Genomic DNA, 16,187 nt, shown 5'->3' with positions numbered 1-16,187 from the left:
AAACCAAATGGCATTATACCAGAATCATTTCACATTTTGACATTCTTTATTGAAAAATCTAGACATTTTATAACCATAACCATTATAATATTTCATAAAAGAATAATACGCTGATATATACAAAACCTTGTCACAAAACCTTTCTTAAATTATTCGTACTTGTGTTCTTTAAAATGTTCCTATGAAAAACCAAATATTGGATTAATGACACATGTGCAGACCTTTGTTTTTGCGTGTATCCCAGATATATGACGTGATGAATGCTGACTGTAAAATGTAAGCGCAATCTTGTTTGTGTGATCATCATAAGGAAATAGCCATTAACAAATACAGATAAGAAAAAAAGTGAATGCCGAAATGTTCTCGGAAACGTTCTTACACACAGTTTACGCTCAAATGCGACCGCACACGTTTCGTGAATGAGGCCCAATAATCCATACTGGTGTCAAAAAATGTTAAATCCAAAATCTAGTTTTTACTGGCTATAAAGCCGCCTTTTCGCAGGCTGCTGCAAATTCCCGGATTTGACCAGGGTCGTAAACTAACACCAGTTCCACACTGAGCGAAACTGGGAAACAGAACCGTATTCTGGACTGGGAGTACTGTACTGTATTCTATGCAATGAACATTGATTCTATGGCTGAGAGAATGATTTGCCAACCGTCTACGGATTTGCTGACAGGGTATCTGTATCCGCCCACTAACCGGATGTTTGTGACAGAAGGACTGTGGGTTGTCTGAGGAGGGAAAACGAAGGAGACGTGAAACTCAGCTCGGCTTCAACAAAACCGCCAGTCTTAAAGAGAAGGCAAGATTAATTTTCGCTCTTTGTTTTCAGCTTTGGTTCCACGTGCGCCTGCGCCCTTTCAGAGTGTATTACAGTTAGCTATACATTTCATTTCTAATGGCGAACAGCTAACGTTAGCTAGCAAAATTGGTGTGGTCGTAGCAGCGAACGAGCGAAGTTAGCTACCTAGCTGACTTACAGTAGCTATGTACCTAACGTTAAACAGTTTAACTGTAGCTTGTATGGTCAGCTAACTAACGTTTAGAAATATTCAAAAATCTGTCAATCAACAGACACATTGTTGACTGAAACACATAGGTCTCTAAACCAAACTAATAGGATTGATTTGCTAAGGCTAGATATTGCCGTTACCTATTATTTTAGACATATCGAATGTATCTGACAGACACACCCAGTATGAGCAATGGTAGCTGCGATGCCCGGTAGCCGGTATACTTAGCTAACGTTAGTTTAGCTAGCTGACCAGAGGGTATTGACAGCGAAGCTAACTTGGCTAGCTGTGTTCTTCTTTGCACAGCGGCAGCTCCTGCGACTTGCACCGATTGATTTATTTTCTCCAAGTCCATGATGTCACCCTTGCTGTGGCATTCTTGATGTCATGGTTGCTAGATTTCACGATATATGGCTAACTAACTAGCTAGCTCAACATGGTGGCAACTTGCTAACGTTAATAATATTTGGTATTTAGGCAAGTATTTACTTATTAACTATTAGCTAACTTGCGCTGTTATTTTATTGAAAATCGTTAGCTAAGGGTATACGTTTTACTTTCCACTATCCATTCAAAATGTCGAGACAAATTGAGCGAAAATAATACAATAATATTAAATATATAGAGCTTGAACTTTCTGTCAGTGTCTAAAATTAGATATCCCCAGTAAAGCTACATATCGCTGTTATGTGGAACGATGCGTTATTTTCTAACGATGCATATGCCTTGTATCAATAGCTAAATCAGAAATCTGTTCATTGCATTAAATACTTTCTGAGAAAGTCCTGGTGTAGGAACTAATTGACATTTGTACATAAGCTTAGCTAGCATTAGGAATGCTAAGCATTTGTATCTTAGCTAGCATTGGTTCATATAGCGTTAGCGTTAGCTACAGCATTTTATGAGCATTTTTAACATGGGTAATTGTACGAATACGGAATACCACATGAATTTATATTGTAGATGAATGAAGTTAGCCAGATGTTTAAAATGTTAACAGTATTGAAGGACCCGAACGTAACAAGGACGAACAATGAACCGAGTAGTACGAAGCACATCGAAATATTATGTTGAGTTCTAAGAAGCAGATGTTTATAATCTGTTTGCAGAAATCTGTTTGAACACATGGGACTTTTTGTGAACACCTGCATTTGTTCGCAGGGGAGATAAGCGAATACGTGTTCAATTGATAATTTACCTACTGTATCCTAATGTTGGTATGGAAAACAAATGGTCGCCAACCTGTTACATGTAATGAAGTGTGATCTTAACTAATGTCCAAAGTAGGATTTAGGTGGATGATTTGGCAGATTAGTTATCATACATTGGTACACTACGTTGTTACAAAAGCCACGCTGCTTTTCTTTTTTGTTTTGTTCTGTTCTTGGTAAAGTAAAGGCCACAGCTGCTGATGGACTTGAAGAGTAGGTAATTGCATGGTTTTTGAGTACAGGATTGCAGCATGGATTATGGAGAAACCTTATACAAAAACTCTGTGGCCTCCCTTGTTTGGGTCACATGCAAACCCGTTTCTGCACTGAAGTTAAAATGATGCATGTCAGCATAAATACACTGCAAACTCTTGGAACATTTTTCTCTTAATGAGGTTGTCTTCAGTGGGTTATGCATACACGGGCACGTAGCTTGTTTTCAGCTGTGGTATTTAAGGAAACAAAATGTCGCAGCAGATTGCATCTGAAAAAACAGCAAGGACTTGTTTGCACAGCCAAGCCTATTTCCTGCTCAAGCCTTGAAGCACAGGCAACACTGCCTCTGAAGATGGTCCTAGCCAGGGTCCATCAAAGGAGCTGCCATTTTTTATTAAGTCTGCTAAACTGACAACCCTTATTTATATGCAATGTTGAAATGTCTGCATTGCCTTAAGGTGCTTGTGGCTCCGGCTTGTCTCCTGATTGGAAGTCACTGCTGCGTTGCTGAACCAGTCAGGCTTTTAGATTTTCAGTCTGTGTAGAGAAAGAAATGGCTCCTTATTTGGGGACAGAAGTCAAGCATTTTACCCATGAATCCTTACGCTGTCCCCACACTGGGAGGCGTGTCCATCCCATTCGACTCCTTCTTAAAAATGTCAGCATATGCTCAAAGTCGGTTAGTCATTGCATTTTATCATACACAGATGACACTGCTGACCTGTTACTGAATTTTAAACATAATTTTGTCCAGCACAAGTGCTTCAAAATTCAGTTTCAATTGCAGTGACCCAAAATGGGCTTAAAACTATTTTCAGGCGCAAATGAGTCAAACACAAATATGCGAAAGGCCCTGAAAAACTCACCCCATTCAGAAAAAAGTGGTGAGTGAGTGAGTCCACTGTTATCTAGTTATTGGATTAGCCTACATATGTGAAGAATTTGTGCAATCTTTTTAAATGCAGCCTTCCAATGATATGATCTTTTTTTTTTTTTCTGTTTGCAGTACTTGCGCTTCTGGTCTACAGTTAAGGTCCATCTTATCAGATCTGTTGAACTTGATACAGTGAACTGGTTTTGCAGAGAACAGGAAAAGGGAGGAAGTTAAGCATGTGACCATCAAGGTTAAAGGTTGTTTCAGCTTGGGGTGTTAACCAAAGTAGATTTGTGCATAATGTGCTACAAAAATGGGTCATGTTCTTGCACGAAACACTGACACATTTGGAGTAGGCACACCATTAGCAAGGTGCAAAATAAGCCTATGTTCATAATGCAATGATATTTTTGTGCATCCGTCCATACTGATCTGCCCTTAGCCTCTCTCAGCTGAGCTGACCATCGGAAGCTGTGGGCTGATCTGTGGTATGGTAATCACGGCTTCTCAGAATGAACTCCGTTCAGATAATAAGACATCACTTTTAGTTCCTCACTGCGAGGTGCAGTTTAGACCACAGCACATGTTCGAATGACGTGTGAAGCTTTTCACTACATAAGCTTCACGTTTGCAGAAACTGTGCATATCTCTTCTCATAGTAGATAAGAAACACATGCTCGTGTCCTGGATCCCTTAAGCAAAAGTCCTTTAGAAGTAAGTGTGCGTTTAATTGTGGCCCGTTTTTTGGTGGTTGTGTTTAATCCTTCTCCCTGTAACAGGAGGTGTGTGTTTTTGACAGGGGTGTACTGAGCACCTGACACGGCCGTTGTTGCCGGCTGCTGCAGAGAAGGCGTCCATGCCATGGCTTCGGAACTGCTCGTTGATTTTCAGGAGGACCTCGCGGGAGAGGACACCCCCAATAATTCCCTGGACCAGCTGAAGCTGTCCCCCATGGAGGACAGGAAATGTCTGGCGGATGAAATGGACAGCCTGAGCAAGTCCGGTAAGTGCCCTGACACTTGCCTGCGTGTCCACTACGCCATTTGCATTCGTTCATTTCACAGAGCGGCCTAAAAATAGTACATATACTAGTACTAGTACAGAACACCAGTGTAGAGACAGAAATGCCTGCAGTACTATCAAGACAAATGGGCATTTTACAAAACAAAGGGCACCATTATAACATTACAAAGGGCATTGTAATGAAAAAGGTAAAAATAAGACATTTAAAAGGAGAAGTAAAGAGAGGACATTGGCCTGAGAACATACTTCTGGGATTTCCACGTCTCTTAAGTGTGAGAATTGAGATTATGGGATATCTAGTCTGTGTTGACTGTTTGGTAGATAAATTCTGCATCCTCAACCTCAACCACTTGAGTGGAACAAGTGTTGCTACGTTTCACAGCCATGGTGGCTTTTACACGCAAAGTTGAACAAAATATTTTATTTTATTTTAACTGAGATGTAGCTGCTGCGCTGAGAGTGTTACCAATGTATCTGTAGTAGGAATTTGTATATTTCAGGTAATTTAACTATGCTGGGACACAGTTTGTTTAATCCTGTCAGGAGTAGGGTGTACTCAAGGGTACCTGGGTCACCCTTGTATGTGTGCCTTCTGGCTTCTGGCCAATTAAAGGTGAGCTGCTGTCTGTGAGAGAGGTAGTGTAGCATGTGTGTGGTTTGTATTGTAGAGAGGAGTCATTGACTCATGTCATGGGTGCCTGTATTAAAGGAGCACAAAAGCTATGGTGCTATTTTATGTAGTTCTATGTCTGCTAATATTTTTTATATTGTGTTGTGTATTTGGACCTTTCAGAATCAGGTGAAACATGTAGACTGCACTTTTGGCCCTTCCTAACTGAAAGGAGAAATGAAAGTGTGGATGTTCGAACATTCCACATAAGGTTCTCTGACAAATGAGATGTAAGGGTTTCTCGGAGTGACCGCCCGGCTGCTTTCGGGTCCAGGTTTACCCCAGCCTTCCCATCATACTGCACGCCAGTCCGGCTGCGGACGTTGTTATTCGTGGTCCGCGGTGCTAGGATAGCATTAGCTAACTTGAGCCTTCTGTAATGTTTGTGTAGGTCGCTGTTCCCGCCCTCTGATTCGGTAAGCAGTCCTGTTAACTGCGGCTCTGGCGTAGAGCGCCGTTCTCCAGTGCGATCATTCGCCGCGCTCGTACGGGGTGAAACAAGGCTGATTATGCACCCCACGTTTAATGGGCAGCGGAGGCAAGAGTAAAGGTTCCGGTTCAGTACCGTTTGAATCAGTCTCTAACACGGGGGCTGGGAGGCGAATGGGGGGGTCGGGGGGTGACATCATCGGAAGGTTTCGGAACTCAGCTAGTCTTGCTGAATTAACCTCGTCTTGAAGCAGCCGCGGCGCTATGTGACGGGAGCGTGATAATGGGCCGTCTCATTAAGAGACGAGGAGGAGATTAATTGAATCGGAGACCAGAACAAATGAAGTGCGCCGAGCTGTCTCTGCCCTTAGGTTGCTCCTCGTATGTGTCTAATGCAAGGAGAAGGCCCCTGCATGCATTTACTCCGCGCGGCTCCTGCTCGCAGATTGGTGTTGACAGAAGCTTGGCTCGCTGCAGCTTGCTGGGAGTTGTATTCCAAGGCCATAGGTCAGAGCCAGGAGTCCTTCTGATTCCTATTCTTTTTTATCAGCTCTGTGGAGATTGTGCCCTGTGTACATTACGCCTATTCTATATCTGTTTCCAAATATAAAGCTTTGAGTGCTGTTTTAAACTAATATTTGCTGTTCTTTCAAGCCAGATGGTTTATTGTCTGGGTGGACATGTTGCAATAAGACAACAGAATGTATTTGAGCCAGTATTGCACATGAGGTATAAGCCTACTGTGTTCTATACCATTTCTGATTTCCAAAAACTTTGATCCTCACAGACACAGACATCCCCAGTCAGCTCGGGGAAGGGCCCTACCCAAAACCGCTTGAGACGTATGAAGATATTGCCAGGCACCAAATCGTCGAGGTGGCAGGTAAGGTCTTCATCATATGAAATGTTTTTCTTTTGTCAGAACATATCCAAGTCTTACCATCTGACCATTTACCAGGCTAAGTTCAGCGGAGGATAGGCTGAGCTGAGCTTAAGCCCTTTCTTGCCTTCTCTTGGGAGATGAATTGGTGGTTTGATTTAACTGCATTGCTATAAGCCTCCTGAACTATTAAATGAGTTAAATTCCATACCTGCATGGAAACGTTTTGTTCTGTCACCATCCCAAACACGCGGTCAGTAGATTTCCCAGTGGCCTGCTTAATTTCACACCCCATCATTATTTGGGGAGAACGTCGTCGGGAAAGTATGTAGAATTTATTCATGACAAGGATTGCTTTGCTAGGAACATATTTGAATGCTGATATAAACCATGATGAATTTATCAACCTAAAGGCTTGTTTATATCAAACAGAACCGTGGAAAATGAAACGATGTCTCAAATTTCATTTGTACAGTATGTACGTAGAGCTGAGTACTCCTGTAAGTGCGACTAGTTTTCTGTTTTTGCCAGGATTAATTTTGTAATGATTCAGTCCTTTCCAAGTGTAGAAATACTTCACCTGCTTCTAAAGTTTATGTTCTTTCTTCTTCTGTTTAGCATGGCTGCATGCTAAGAATATGTTATACACATGTGAAGATAAGGATAACTTAAAATTGAAAGAAATTATTTTAATCTCAGATGGAGATTAAACCAAAATAGGGGTGTTCACTTTATTTTCTGTAATATTAATTAGTTATTAGCATTTGCAAACCTAAAAATGAAAGCTGATAGAACTTGTCATTGATACAGATCTATGCCTGATACAAATTGTGATACAATCTGAGAATAAATTGGGAGTTTTGGACCAGAATTGTGCTATCGGGTTAATTTGTTCATTGGAGTAACTGAGTGCTTTGAAGCTAACAAGTACATCTACAAATTAATTGCTAATACTCTCATGTCAGGTGAGAATGCTTTAAGAAAACAGGACTGCAAGGGATTGAAATCTTGGATTAATTTTTAGGGGAAGTCATTTGATAAATGTAGTTGACTTGAAATTTTATTCAGTAGTTTTGCAGCGTAACATTTTAGAGCCACAGTGTGAACTGTGTATATTTTCATACTGCAACACAGCTTTTCAGGGCCACGTGAAATGTTTATGTTGTAGTACAGCTCCACAGAATTTAAGAGACTACAATATGAAACAGTAATGGTGTGCTACTCCTGTACAGGCATTCAGGAACTACAGCATGAAACGTGCATTCTGTAAAACCGCTACGCATCATTCCAGAGCCGCGGTATGCACTGTTTGAAGGATGATTCCGCTGCGTGGAATCTCAGGGACACAGCGTGAAGTGTTTGTTCTGTAAAACTGTTACACTACATTTGGCAGCTGATGAACATTAACTTCCCGGGGGGAGCGTTAAGCTGAATCCCATTACGCATATATTGTTTACATTATTTATCGGCATCGCAGATGCTCTTATGGAGATCGAATTACCCAGCTGACATTTTGAACATTACTTATTTATACCCCTGGATACGGGCTGAAGCAGCAAAGGTCGTGTGAGGTTACCGTAATCAAGGGCACAACAGCCCTGCTGCAGCCTGGATTCAAACTCTCAGCCTCTCCAAACCACCCAGAAATCTCACGTCTCATGAGGTAAAGCCATTACCGTGGTGTTGGAGTTCCCTCTCGTTGTTATCCGTGGCTTCGCCGGCAGTGTTCTTTACCCACAATGCCTTGACGTGGCGCTCCTTTCCCCTGTGGCGTCTAGGTGACGACAACTTCGGCAGGAAGGTGATCGTGTTTAATGCCTGTCGCATGCCCCCGCAGCACGAGCTGAACCACCTCCATCTTCTCTTGTGAGTGCCTGCTTTTCAGTTTGCCACGGTCAGCAGTTCCTGGGTGATTCCCCACGCCTGCTTTGCTCTTATCCCCGACCGCATTAAGACTTAGGAGTGAGAGGTTCAGCTCAGCAGTGTCACAGTTATCTGCAGTTAGCACTTGTTATGACTTCTATTATTTACTGAATTGACAGAATTATTATTTTTTACAGTACTGCACTCAGCGTGGATCTTGCGCGTCGCATATTAATTTACAAAATTGAATGCCAGCGTAAATGCTCATATTGCTAGACTTTTTAAAAATGTGAGCGCAAATATCTTAACAGAACTTTGCAGTGGAACATTATCTTTAAAATCTTAAAATGGTACGAGACTTGAATGGTATTCATAGAACAATGTAATGCATTCATAACTACTTTTGTGGAAAAGGAAGTGTTTTTAGGTGAAGGTCAGCTTTAATCCTGATGTAGATTTTTGCCTGTGGAATGTTAAGTAATGGAATGTGATGGATTCACTTTTGAATGGTTTGTGTTCTGGGGTGCTGTGGAGGGGGTTAATAAAGGTTTTAAATGCGTGTGTTCAAATAGCTGTTCACTATTAGTCGTCAGTTATTTAGATGCTATGTGTAAAAATTTAACAAAGTATAGAGCTCATCTTTGGAATATTGTAGTATTTGAAGGTAGCAATTGTGATCATTTTGTACACTGTCAGGTACCTGAAACAAACCCTGGACCAGTATGTGGAGAGTGATTACACCCTGATCTATTTCCACCATGGCCTCACCAGCAGGAACAAGCCCTCCTTCACCTGGCTTAGAGAGGCCTACCGAGAGTTTGACAGAAAGTGAGTCTGTGCGCATCTCTTTCTGTGGTGTCCCTTCACTGAAATAATGCTCTGACTTTCCAGCACTATCTGTGGTACCAGGTTGTCAAACCCCATATACGTCACATAAAAAGTTGCTTCTGTTGCCAGAACTTTCATTTTCTACAGCTTTATTAGTGACCAAATCATGAAGGACCGCAGATTGTGCCTTGTCCCTAATTCTGAGGAAGTATGTGCTTTCTGTTTGGAGGATGCGCTGAAAAGACTTGGAAAGATATTTCTAGATGGGATGCCTTCCAGTTAAAACTGATTCAATCACAAGAAATAGACTGGATTTAAGACAGCCTTATCCTCTTGGGCAGTATCTTTACAAAAATGGAAAATCCAATATTTTATTACAGCTTTTTTTCAATATCTCAAATCAGGATTCTTTTTCAGCACCATGGGATGATATTTATAGGTTTAAATCAAAGTGGAAAACAATGACGGTCTGTTACAGAGTATATTTCATATGTATTACTACAGCATTTGTAAGCTCACACAAAATTGAGACCCTTCTTGTTCAGCAGCGCCATATTTACTAGCGGTTACCCGTCATCTAATGTTCCTGTCCAGCTCCATCATCTAATATTCCTCTCTGACCGCAGTGCTCTCTGTTGCTTGCAGGTATAAGAAGAACATCAAGGCTCTGTACATTGTGCACCCCACCATGTTCATCAGGACAATGCTCATTCTCTTCAAACCACTCATCAGGTAAATGACCAAACGGAGACCTTTAAGCTGTCGGTTACAGGTATCTGTTATCAGAATACAGATGGATGAAGCGGTTTTTATCATCACGTGAAATCATTTTGTAAGATGACTCACATTTCGCTTTATTTGGCCAGGACAATGGGTCTGAAATGACTGTTTGAAAAGCCTGACGTGTCTTTAAAATTAGGAACAAAGAACAGTGGCGTAAGTGCATGGGGTTAAGATTACTAGAAGCATTACTTGGTGCACTACTGGGAATTTGAATAGGGTATGATTTCCAAACAGTGTAGTTTGAACATGGTACAGCAGTAACTCAGTGTGTGTACTGTTGCACCGGTTCAGATTGAGAACCACTTAATCTTAAATTTAAGTACAGAAAACTAGCATGCTTGAAATGTGTATTGACACAAACTTTCAGTGGTTGTCTGCACCTGTTTGTTTGAGCAAAGCAATGTAATATCTGACTACATGTTTCTCATTCTGCAAATTTGTTCACAAATGCCACATAGCTTTCCTGTGGACCAGTGGTGTGAGAACTTCAACCACTGGTCTATTATGTAAAAGGCTGTTTTGTTTCATTTCTTTTGATGAATTCATTTAGAAAAGTCCTGGAATTGCATGTTAACCTAGCAAATGATGTGTAGGAGGTGGATAATCGACCATTGTCAGGTAACGATTGTAAAAATACAATTTCTCCTCAGCTTTAAGTTTGGACAAAAGATAAATTACATCAACTACCTGAGTGAGCTGGAGGACATTGTGAAGTGTAAACAGCTGGTGATTCCCACGCGAGTCAGAGAGTAAGGATTTCGCCTCACAAACACATTTATAAGCATCATTTTTTTACCACTTCTAAATGCACTACAAACTGTTGCTGAGTGGCTCATTTGAACAATGTTTAGTATTAAAACTATGTCATTTTATAAAGCCAATATAGGCTTTAAGGTCTGGGTTTTATGCCTGGTGATGAAACAGTGAATTGTTGTTGATGTCAGCTGTGGTCTGTGGTTGGGGCAGGTCATTCACCTTACTGTAAGTCTTTGGTGAACCTGGTTTCAGTGGCTGGGTTTGAGGTGAGGTAATCAGAGTTTGTTTCTCTTCCCCTATTTCTCCTCAGCTACGATGAGAAGATCAAGGCTTCGCTGAAGCCCTCTCCTGAGGTGCCCGGTGTCCGCCCTCCCAGCCCCCCGCTGCCCCACCAGCAGTTTGGCGTTGCCCTGTCTGTGTGGGTACCTGCACTTCCCTTTCACGTTTTCCTGACTTCCACCCACAGCCGACAACCGCTTTTTTCATTCTATTGATTTTTCAGTGCTAGTTATGCCTCTGTTTTGCCACAGTGGCACACACATGCCCTGCAGCTAATGTAAATTCACACCTCCGATGCACTCGCCTACGAAACTGACTGTTCTACACCCTGGAGTCTGTACAATACAGGAAGGGAGCTGTTGCTGATTGGAGGAGAGACGCGTCTCCCATATATAGGTGTCCGTTCTGGATTCAGTTCCCCTCTCCCACGAACAGTTCATCTGGATTTCACTGATGGCTTACCTTCCTCAAACTGTGAAAACAGAAGGAAAAAAATAATGATGGCAATTCATTTTAAGTTAAAATTCAGGACGGTCGAAGCTATTCGAATCTAGGCCATGGGCACAGATTGCTGATTATGAATTGGGCAAGAATGCTGCTGCTGCATAAGCAAGTTCAAAATCAAATCTTGTATCAATTCATCATAATGAAGTATGTATTTTTAAGAAATCATATTCTAGTATTTATACAACTGTATATATGTAGATTCATCTTTTCCTGATTTTAAGATTGCCTGTGTTTTTTTTCTTGTGGAAAGGTTAAAAGCAAGAAGTGCTGACAATGATAGTGTTCCCATGGTGATGAGAGAGACAATCAGCTTCCTAAAAGAACACGGTGAGTTAAATCTTAGACTTCATGACCAGTGGTGTTGCTTTTATTTCCTTGGATCATCCTCTACCATATACAGTGTGTGCTTTGGTTCCCAGGTTCAAAGTACTCTTTGATATGGGCCTTTTTTATTATTTATCAATAAACAGTTCTAAATCTGTATGAATATTTGACGGAGCCTTCCAATAGCAGCAGCTAGCAGTACAACGTTGTTTCAGATGCCCTCAAATTGCTATCTCCCCCCGCCCAGTCCCCCTCTCCCTACCCCTCCCCCGCCTTACTCCTGGCCACTTTTGTCCCACTTATCAGTACCCATCACTTGGACCATACAGTGTGTCACCCTTTCAGTTTTGGCGACTTGCAGCTGTCCAAATGAATCCTGGGATATCGCAGTGACCCGGACCTCTGTCCTCTCCCCCTCTCTTCATAATTCAGAGTCTCATATGCTGTTATGGCAGAATTTTCATGGGAGGTTGTTTTTTTTTGTTTTGTTTTTTTTACCCTCAAAAGTGAAATGTCAGGGAAATGCCATGGCAACCGGGCTAATTTAGCCCAGTGTTGCGTGAAGCTCAGTCACCGAGTGGAAGAGTGATCCTGACAGGCTAGCCGTACCGTCCTACCCCTCTTCTCCTAACGACGCCCTCCTCCTTCTGTCAGGTCTGGAAACAGAGGGCATATTCCGCAGGTCAGCCAACGTGAACCTTGTCAAGAGTATTCAGCACAAATACAACTCAGGTGGGTGCCAGGCACAGGATAAAAGATATAGCATAAAGCTACAAAAGGAAAAACCAGGAAAAAAAAAATCAGGAATAAAATGTTTTTGTGAAATCGGATGTATTCTCTTTTTATTATAAATTCTTCTTGAAAATCTGATGTTTTCTCATCTTATTAATACTTCTCTGTGAGAATGTTCACATTAGCTGCACATCTTTACACGTTTGGACATGGATTCAGGCATGCAGATTTTATTGAACGTAGCAGTGGCTCTAACCCGGCCTGGTTTAGCCGCTGAGCTCCAACACTGTCCGGTTCAGCTATCTGGGATATAACGCACTTTGGCTCGCTTGTGTACTCCAGGGGAGAGGGTGAACTTCTCAGAGCAGGGAGACATCCACCTCGCTGCCATAATTCTGAAGAAGTTTCTGAGGGAGCTTCCAGAGCCGCTCCTCACATACAGGCTGTATAACGGCATCGTCAATTTCCACAGTGAGTCTACGGCAGCTCTCCGCCACCAGCCGCAGTCACACTGTCTGTTTCACAGGGGCAACAGGGACATGTAGTTTTTTGAAGTACATTATGCCAGTACATTATGCTTGACTCCTCGTTCAAGCAGGCCACCGAATTGAATTTTGACAGTTAATTCACAAAAACATTAAAGTCACCAAGGGGCAAAAAATATGTCCGTTTAAGGTAGTTCCCTATTCAATAAATAGGGAAATGATAGAATAGAAAAAATATTTTTCTGTTGAATTCAATTCCCTGAACTGAAATGGAGTTGACCCCACCCATGGCTGGGATAAATGTAATGGGAGTAATATCCATGTGGTTTTGAAGCTTCAAAGTGGCTTCAGCACTCTATAAAGTTTTTGTTTCGTGATCTGCAGATGTCGAGAGCAGTTCCCAGGTCAGGGAAATCCAGGACATGTTGAAGACACTACCAGAGGAGAACTACAGCTCTCTGAAGTTTCTCATCCAGTTCCTTGTGCAGGTATGGGCCCGGCGTCTACCATCTTCCAGGTGCAAGCTTAGCAGGGGCATTAAGGAGGTCCTTTTTTGTAAAGCAAAAGTGAGCTTCGCTGTGTCTTCCTGTCAGGTACTCTGACAAATTTCAACCGGTTTAAAAGCACGTTGCCTTTCCCGTCATGTCCACTGTCTGCAGGTGTCCGGTCAGTGTGAGGTAAACAAGATGAACAACAACAACCTAGCGGTAGTGTTCGGCCCCAACCTGCTCTGGGGTCGGGACGCCGCCATGACCCTGAGCGCCATCGGGCCCATCAACAACTACACCAGGACCCTGCTGGACCAGCACGCTGACATCTTCAGCCCCTGAACACACCCCTGCCCGGACCTTCTGTCCGGCGCCGTCCAATCAGACCATTCCCTCTTCGGTTCTTCTGTTTCACATTCTGCCCCGTTACTTCACACCGGCCCCATGTAACTAGTTCTATGAAACACAAAGAGAGCGTTGTAATCGAAGCTTAGGACACATAATGAGACGAGGTGGGGTTGGGTATCGAAAAAGTAGTTCAATCATAAAAGCGGGAAGCCGGCTTCCTGCTTCAAGTACCTGCACTTCTCTGACACCTCTGGCGAAAAGGTACGTGTGAAAACATTTAGTACTTTTGTCCTTTCGGGACAATTAAAATCAAAGGCAGTCAAATATGCCTTTTGCCTCCACAATAAGAAACACGCCACAGGTGCACAAATGCGCACAAAAACACTTGCTGTAGTTTTTGTAAACATGGATAAAAGAAGTTTCGGACTTACTAATTTACTCATCTAAACTAGCTTGCTTTGAAAAACATTTTCTTTTTTTCAGTTTTTAATTTGTGTCACACAGTACTACACATCACTGAACTTACGACTAATATTGCTTAATTACAGATCTTGGTTATTCTCTCTTCACTGTGATTTTGATATTGAGCTGTGGTGAACAGTCTGAAGAAATTTAAAATGCAGTTTTTATCAGTATTCTAAAACCACAGGTATGTTATCAATTCTCCTGAACTCTGGTTCTAGCTAATCTAAATTTTTGACATTTTGAATTAATTTGAAAAAAGAAAAAACGATGTCTAAGCATTTTAAAAAACTGTGGGGAATGCATTGTTACGGTGGGCTGTGCACATAAAGTAAAAGCTAATTATGGGAACTCAGACTTTCATAAGGTTAAGTCAGCTCTGAATCCTTTAAGTGTGTGTTATGTTTTTTTTAAGCATACTGTGTGTACAAGCATATATTTTATGCAAAATTGCCCTGTAATAATCCCAGTTTGAAAATCAGTTGATTATAATCCAAACAAAATTCCTTTAAGGAAAGTCCAGCATTAACTGATTTTATAACTCAAATTTTTCTAACATAAAGAGGCGCAACAGCACAAGAAGTGCTTTTTCTCTTTCCGTTTCATCCCGTCCTTGATTTGCCTTCTCCACACACAATGTCGTAATTGCCCCAAATCTAAAATGTAACAATAGTGAAATGAAAAATTAATTTAAATGCTCATCACAAGGTGCATTACACTAAACAGTTGGAGTCGTGTCAAATTTATCAGTGAATAAAACAGAAACCATTTATATAGAACCTACTAACAAGACCTTTGAAGTACCTAAGCTCTGGAATTCTTTCCAAAGTGAATGTGGCATCTCTCACACAATGCGTGCTAGCATAACCTGCTAGCCTATCGTGTCTTTGAAGTGCCGCATTCCAAAGGGGAGCTGAAATCATCTTCAGATATCAGTCCTGTTCCTCTTTCTGAGAACTACAGTTCAGTGTAATACATTCCCTGTACTTGACTGTCCCGTAGGTGACCTCCTCTACAACAGAATATATCTTTACCGTGCCCTGTATATTGACAAAATATTTTTGAGTCCTTGTCTAATTGTATACTTGTGAGGTGAGGTTTCGAGTTTGTTTCACCGTTTGTGTGTTAGTTATACTTCCTACCCAGACCGTTTGTTTTCTTGAGGTCATCGCCACAGCATAGTTTGAAAAAGGGGTTCAGAGTGGCCTCTCTAGGTAAACGTGGAGCAGACCCAACCAAAGAAAAAGGGATGCTCTGAAAATGGCTGAAATATTTTTCTATAGTAAATTAACTTATAGTTAAGACAGCCACAACCCGTTACTGGCCTCTTTACTAATGGTTTTTTATATGCTGTGTTGCTGCACCCTTTTTTTGCCAAAATATTGAGGGTGAATCTGTGCTTTTTAATCTTGATTATTTCAGTATGACTTTGATAGTGTCTGTTGAAACTACCAATATTTTAGGGTTGAGTGAGTGGGGCTAGTATAAATTACAAGGTACATTGTCTTTTTTCCTGTTGTACTTGAAAGTATGACACCTGATTTTGCATCTTATAAAGATATCCGTTTTTTTAATGTGGGTATGGAAAACCTTTCTAGTAATGTCATAGCATTCCAGTAATTGAAATTCAGATGTGGCTTACTAGAAACTGTTTCAATTCCAAAGTGTCTTGTGTGCCTTATTTCACTACACAGGCAAGTAGAGTAACAGTCAGTCCTTATCTCGGTCTGGTACTCATGATAATCATCATGCCATCTCCTTGCTTTTACTTCAGTACTCATTTTATATTTATCTGTCTTGGTGAGTGGTTATTGTTTTCCTGGTTTCCATGATAAAAATGAGATGCTCGTGTATGCTTTTCTTTTTTAGAGATGGTGATTTTTTTTGTTTCATTCTTGCTGGTTATTTTACTGAAAACTTATTTTTCCAAGTCTTATTTTTTTATATTATTTGTGGTCAATAAACGTAATTGAACTGTACAGAGTGATGCTGGTTTATTGGTGTGTATAT

At 41.4% G+C, this 16,187-nt stretch overlaps 1 protein-coding gene across 2 annotated transcripts; it reads left to right on the top strand.

The window, feature by feature from the left end:
* Positions 1 to 656: 656 nt before the first annotated feature.
* Positions 657 to 16,156, top strand: arhgap1 (Rho GTPase activating protein 1). Of its 2 annotated transcripts, none has more exons than XM_035418010.1 (13): positions 657 to 808; positions 4,120 to 4,323; positions 6,230 to 6,325; positions 8,101 to 8,188; positions 8,882 to 9,013; positions 9,659 to 9,745; positions 10,447 to 10,545; positions 10,863 to 10,970; positions 11,589 to 11,665; positions 12,317 to 12,394; positions 12,737 to 12,865; positions 13,264 to 13,367; positions 13,539 to 16,156. In XM_035418010.1, the coding sequence occupies exons 2-13, from the start codon at positions 4,182 to 4,184 to the stop codon at positions 13,707 to 13,709; spliced, it is 1,311 nt and encodes a 436-aa protein (XP_035273901.1). In that variant the 5' UTR covers positions 657 to 808; positions 4,120 to 4,181; the 3' UTR covers positions 13,710 to 16,156. The 2 variants fall into 2 exon arrangements, with proteins under 2 accessions (XP_035273901.1, XP_035273902.1); XM_035418011.1 differs by lacking the exon at positions 657 to 808 and adding an exon at positions 860 to 4,034.
* The last annotated feature ends 31 nt before the right edge of the window (positions 16,157 to 16,187 follow it).

This window comes from Anguilla anguilla, chromosome 5, assembly GCF_013347855.1.
Source record: "Anguilla anguilla isolate fAngAng1 chromosome 5, fAngAng1.pri, whole genome shotgun sequence".
NCBI classification, from domain to species: domain Eukaryota; kingdom Metazoa; phylum Chordata; class Actinopteri; order Anguilliformes; family Anguillidae; genus Anguilla; species Anguilla anguilla.
The sequence above is the reverse complement of the archived record's forward strand: the minus strand, read 5'-3'. Positions and strand labels throughout refer to the sequence as shown.

What these genes read in the sequence shown, in the direction of transcription:
- arhgap1 (XM_035418010.1), top strand. Translation starts at nt 4,182, where the DNA reads ATGGCTTCGGAACTGCTCGTTGATTTTCAGGAGGACCTCGCGGGAGAG. An exon ending in CAGCTTCCTAAAAGAACACG is followed by an intron (nt 11,666 to 12,316) that starts GTGAGTTAAATC and finishes TCCTTCTGTCAG; the next exon opens with GTCTGGAAACAGAGGGCATA. An exon ending in TCATCCAGTTCCTTGTGCAG is followed by an intron (nt 13,368 to 13,538) that starts GTATGGGCCCGG and finishes CACTGTCTGCAG; the next exon opens with GTGTCCGGTCAGTGTGAGGT.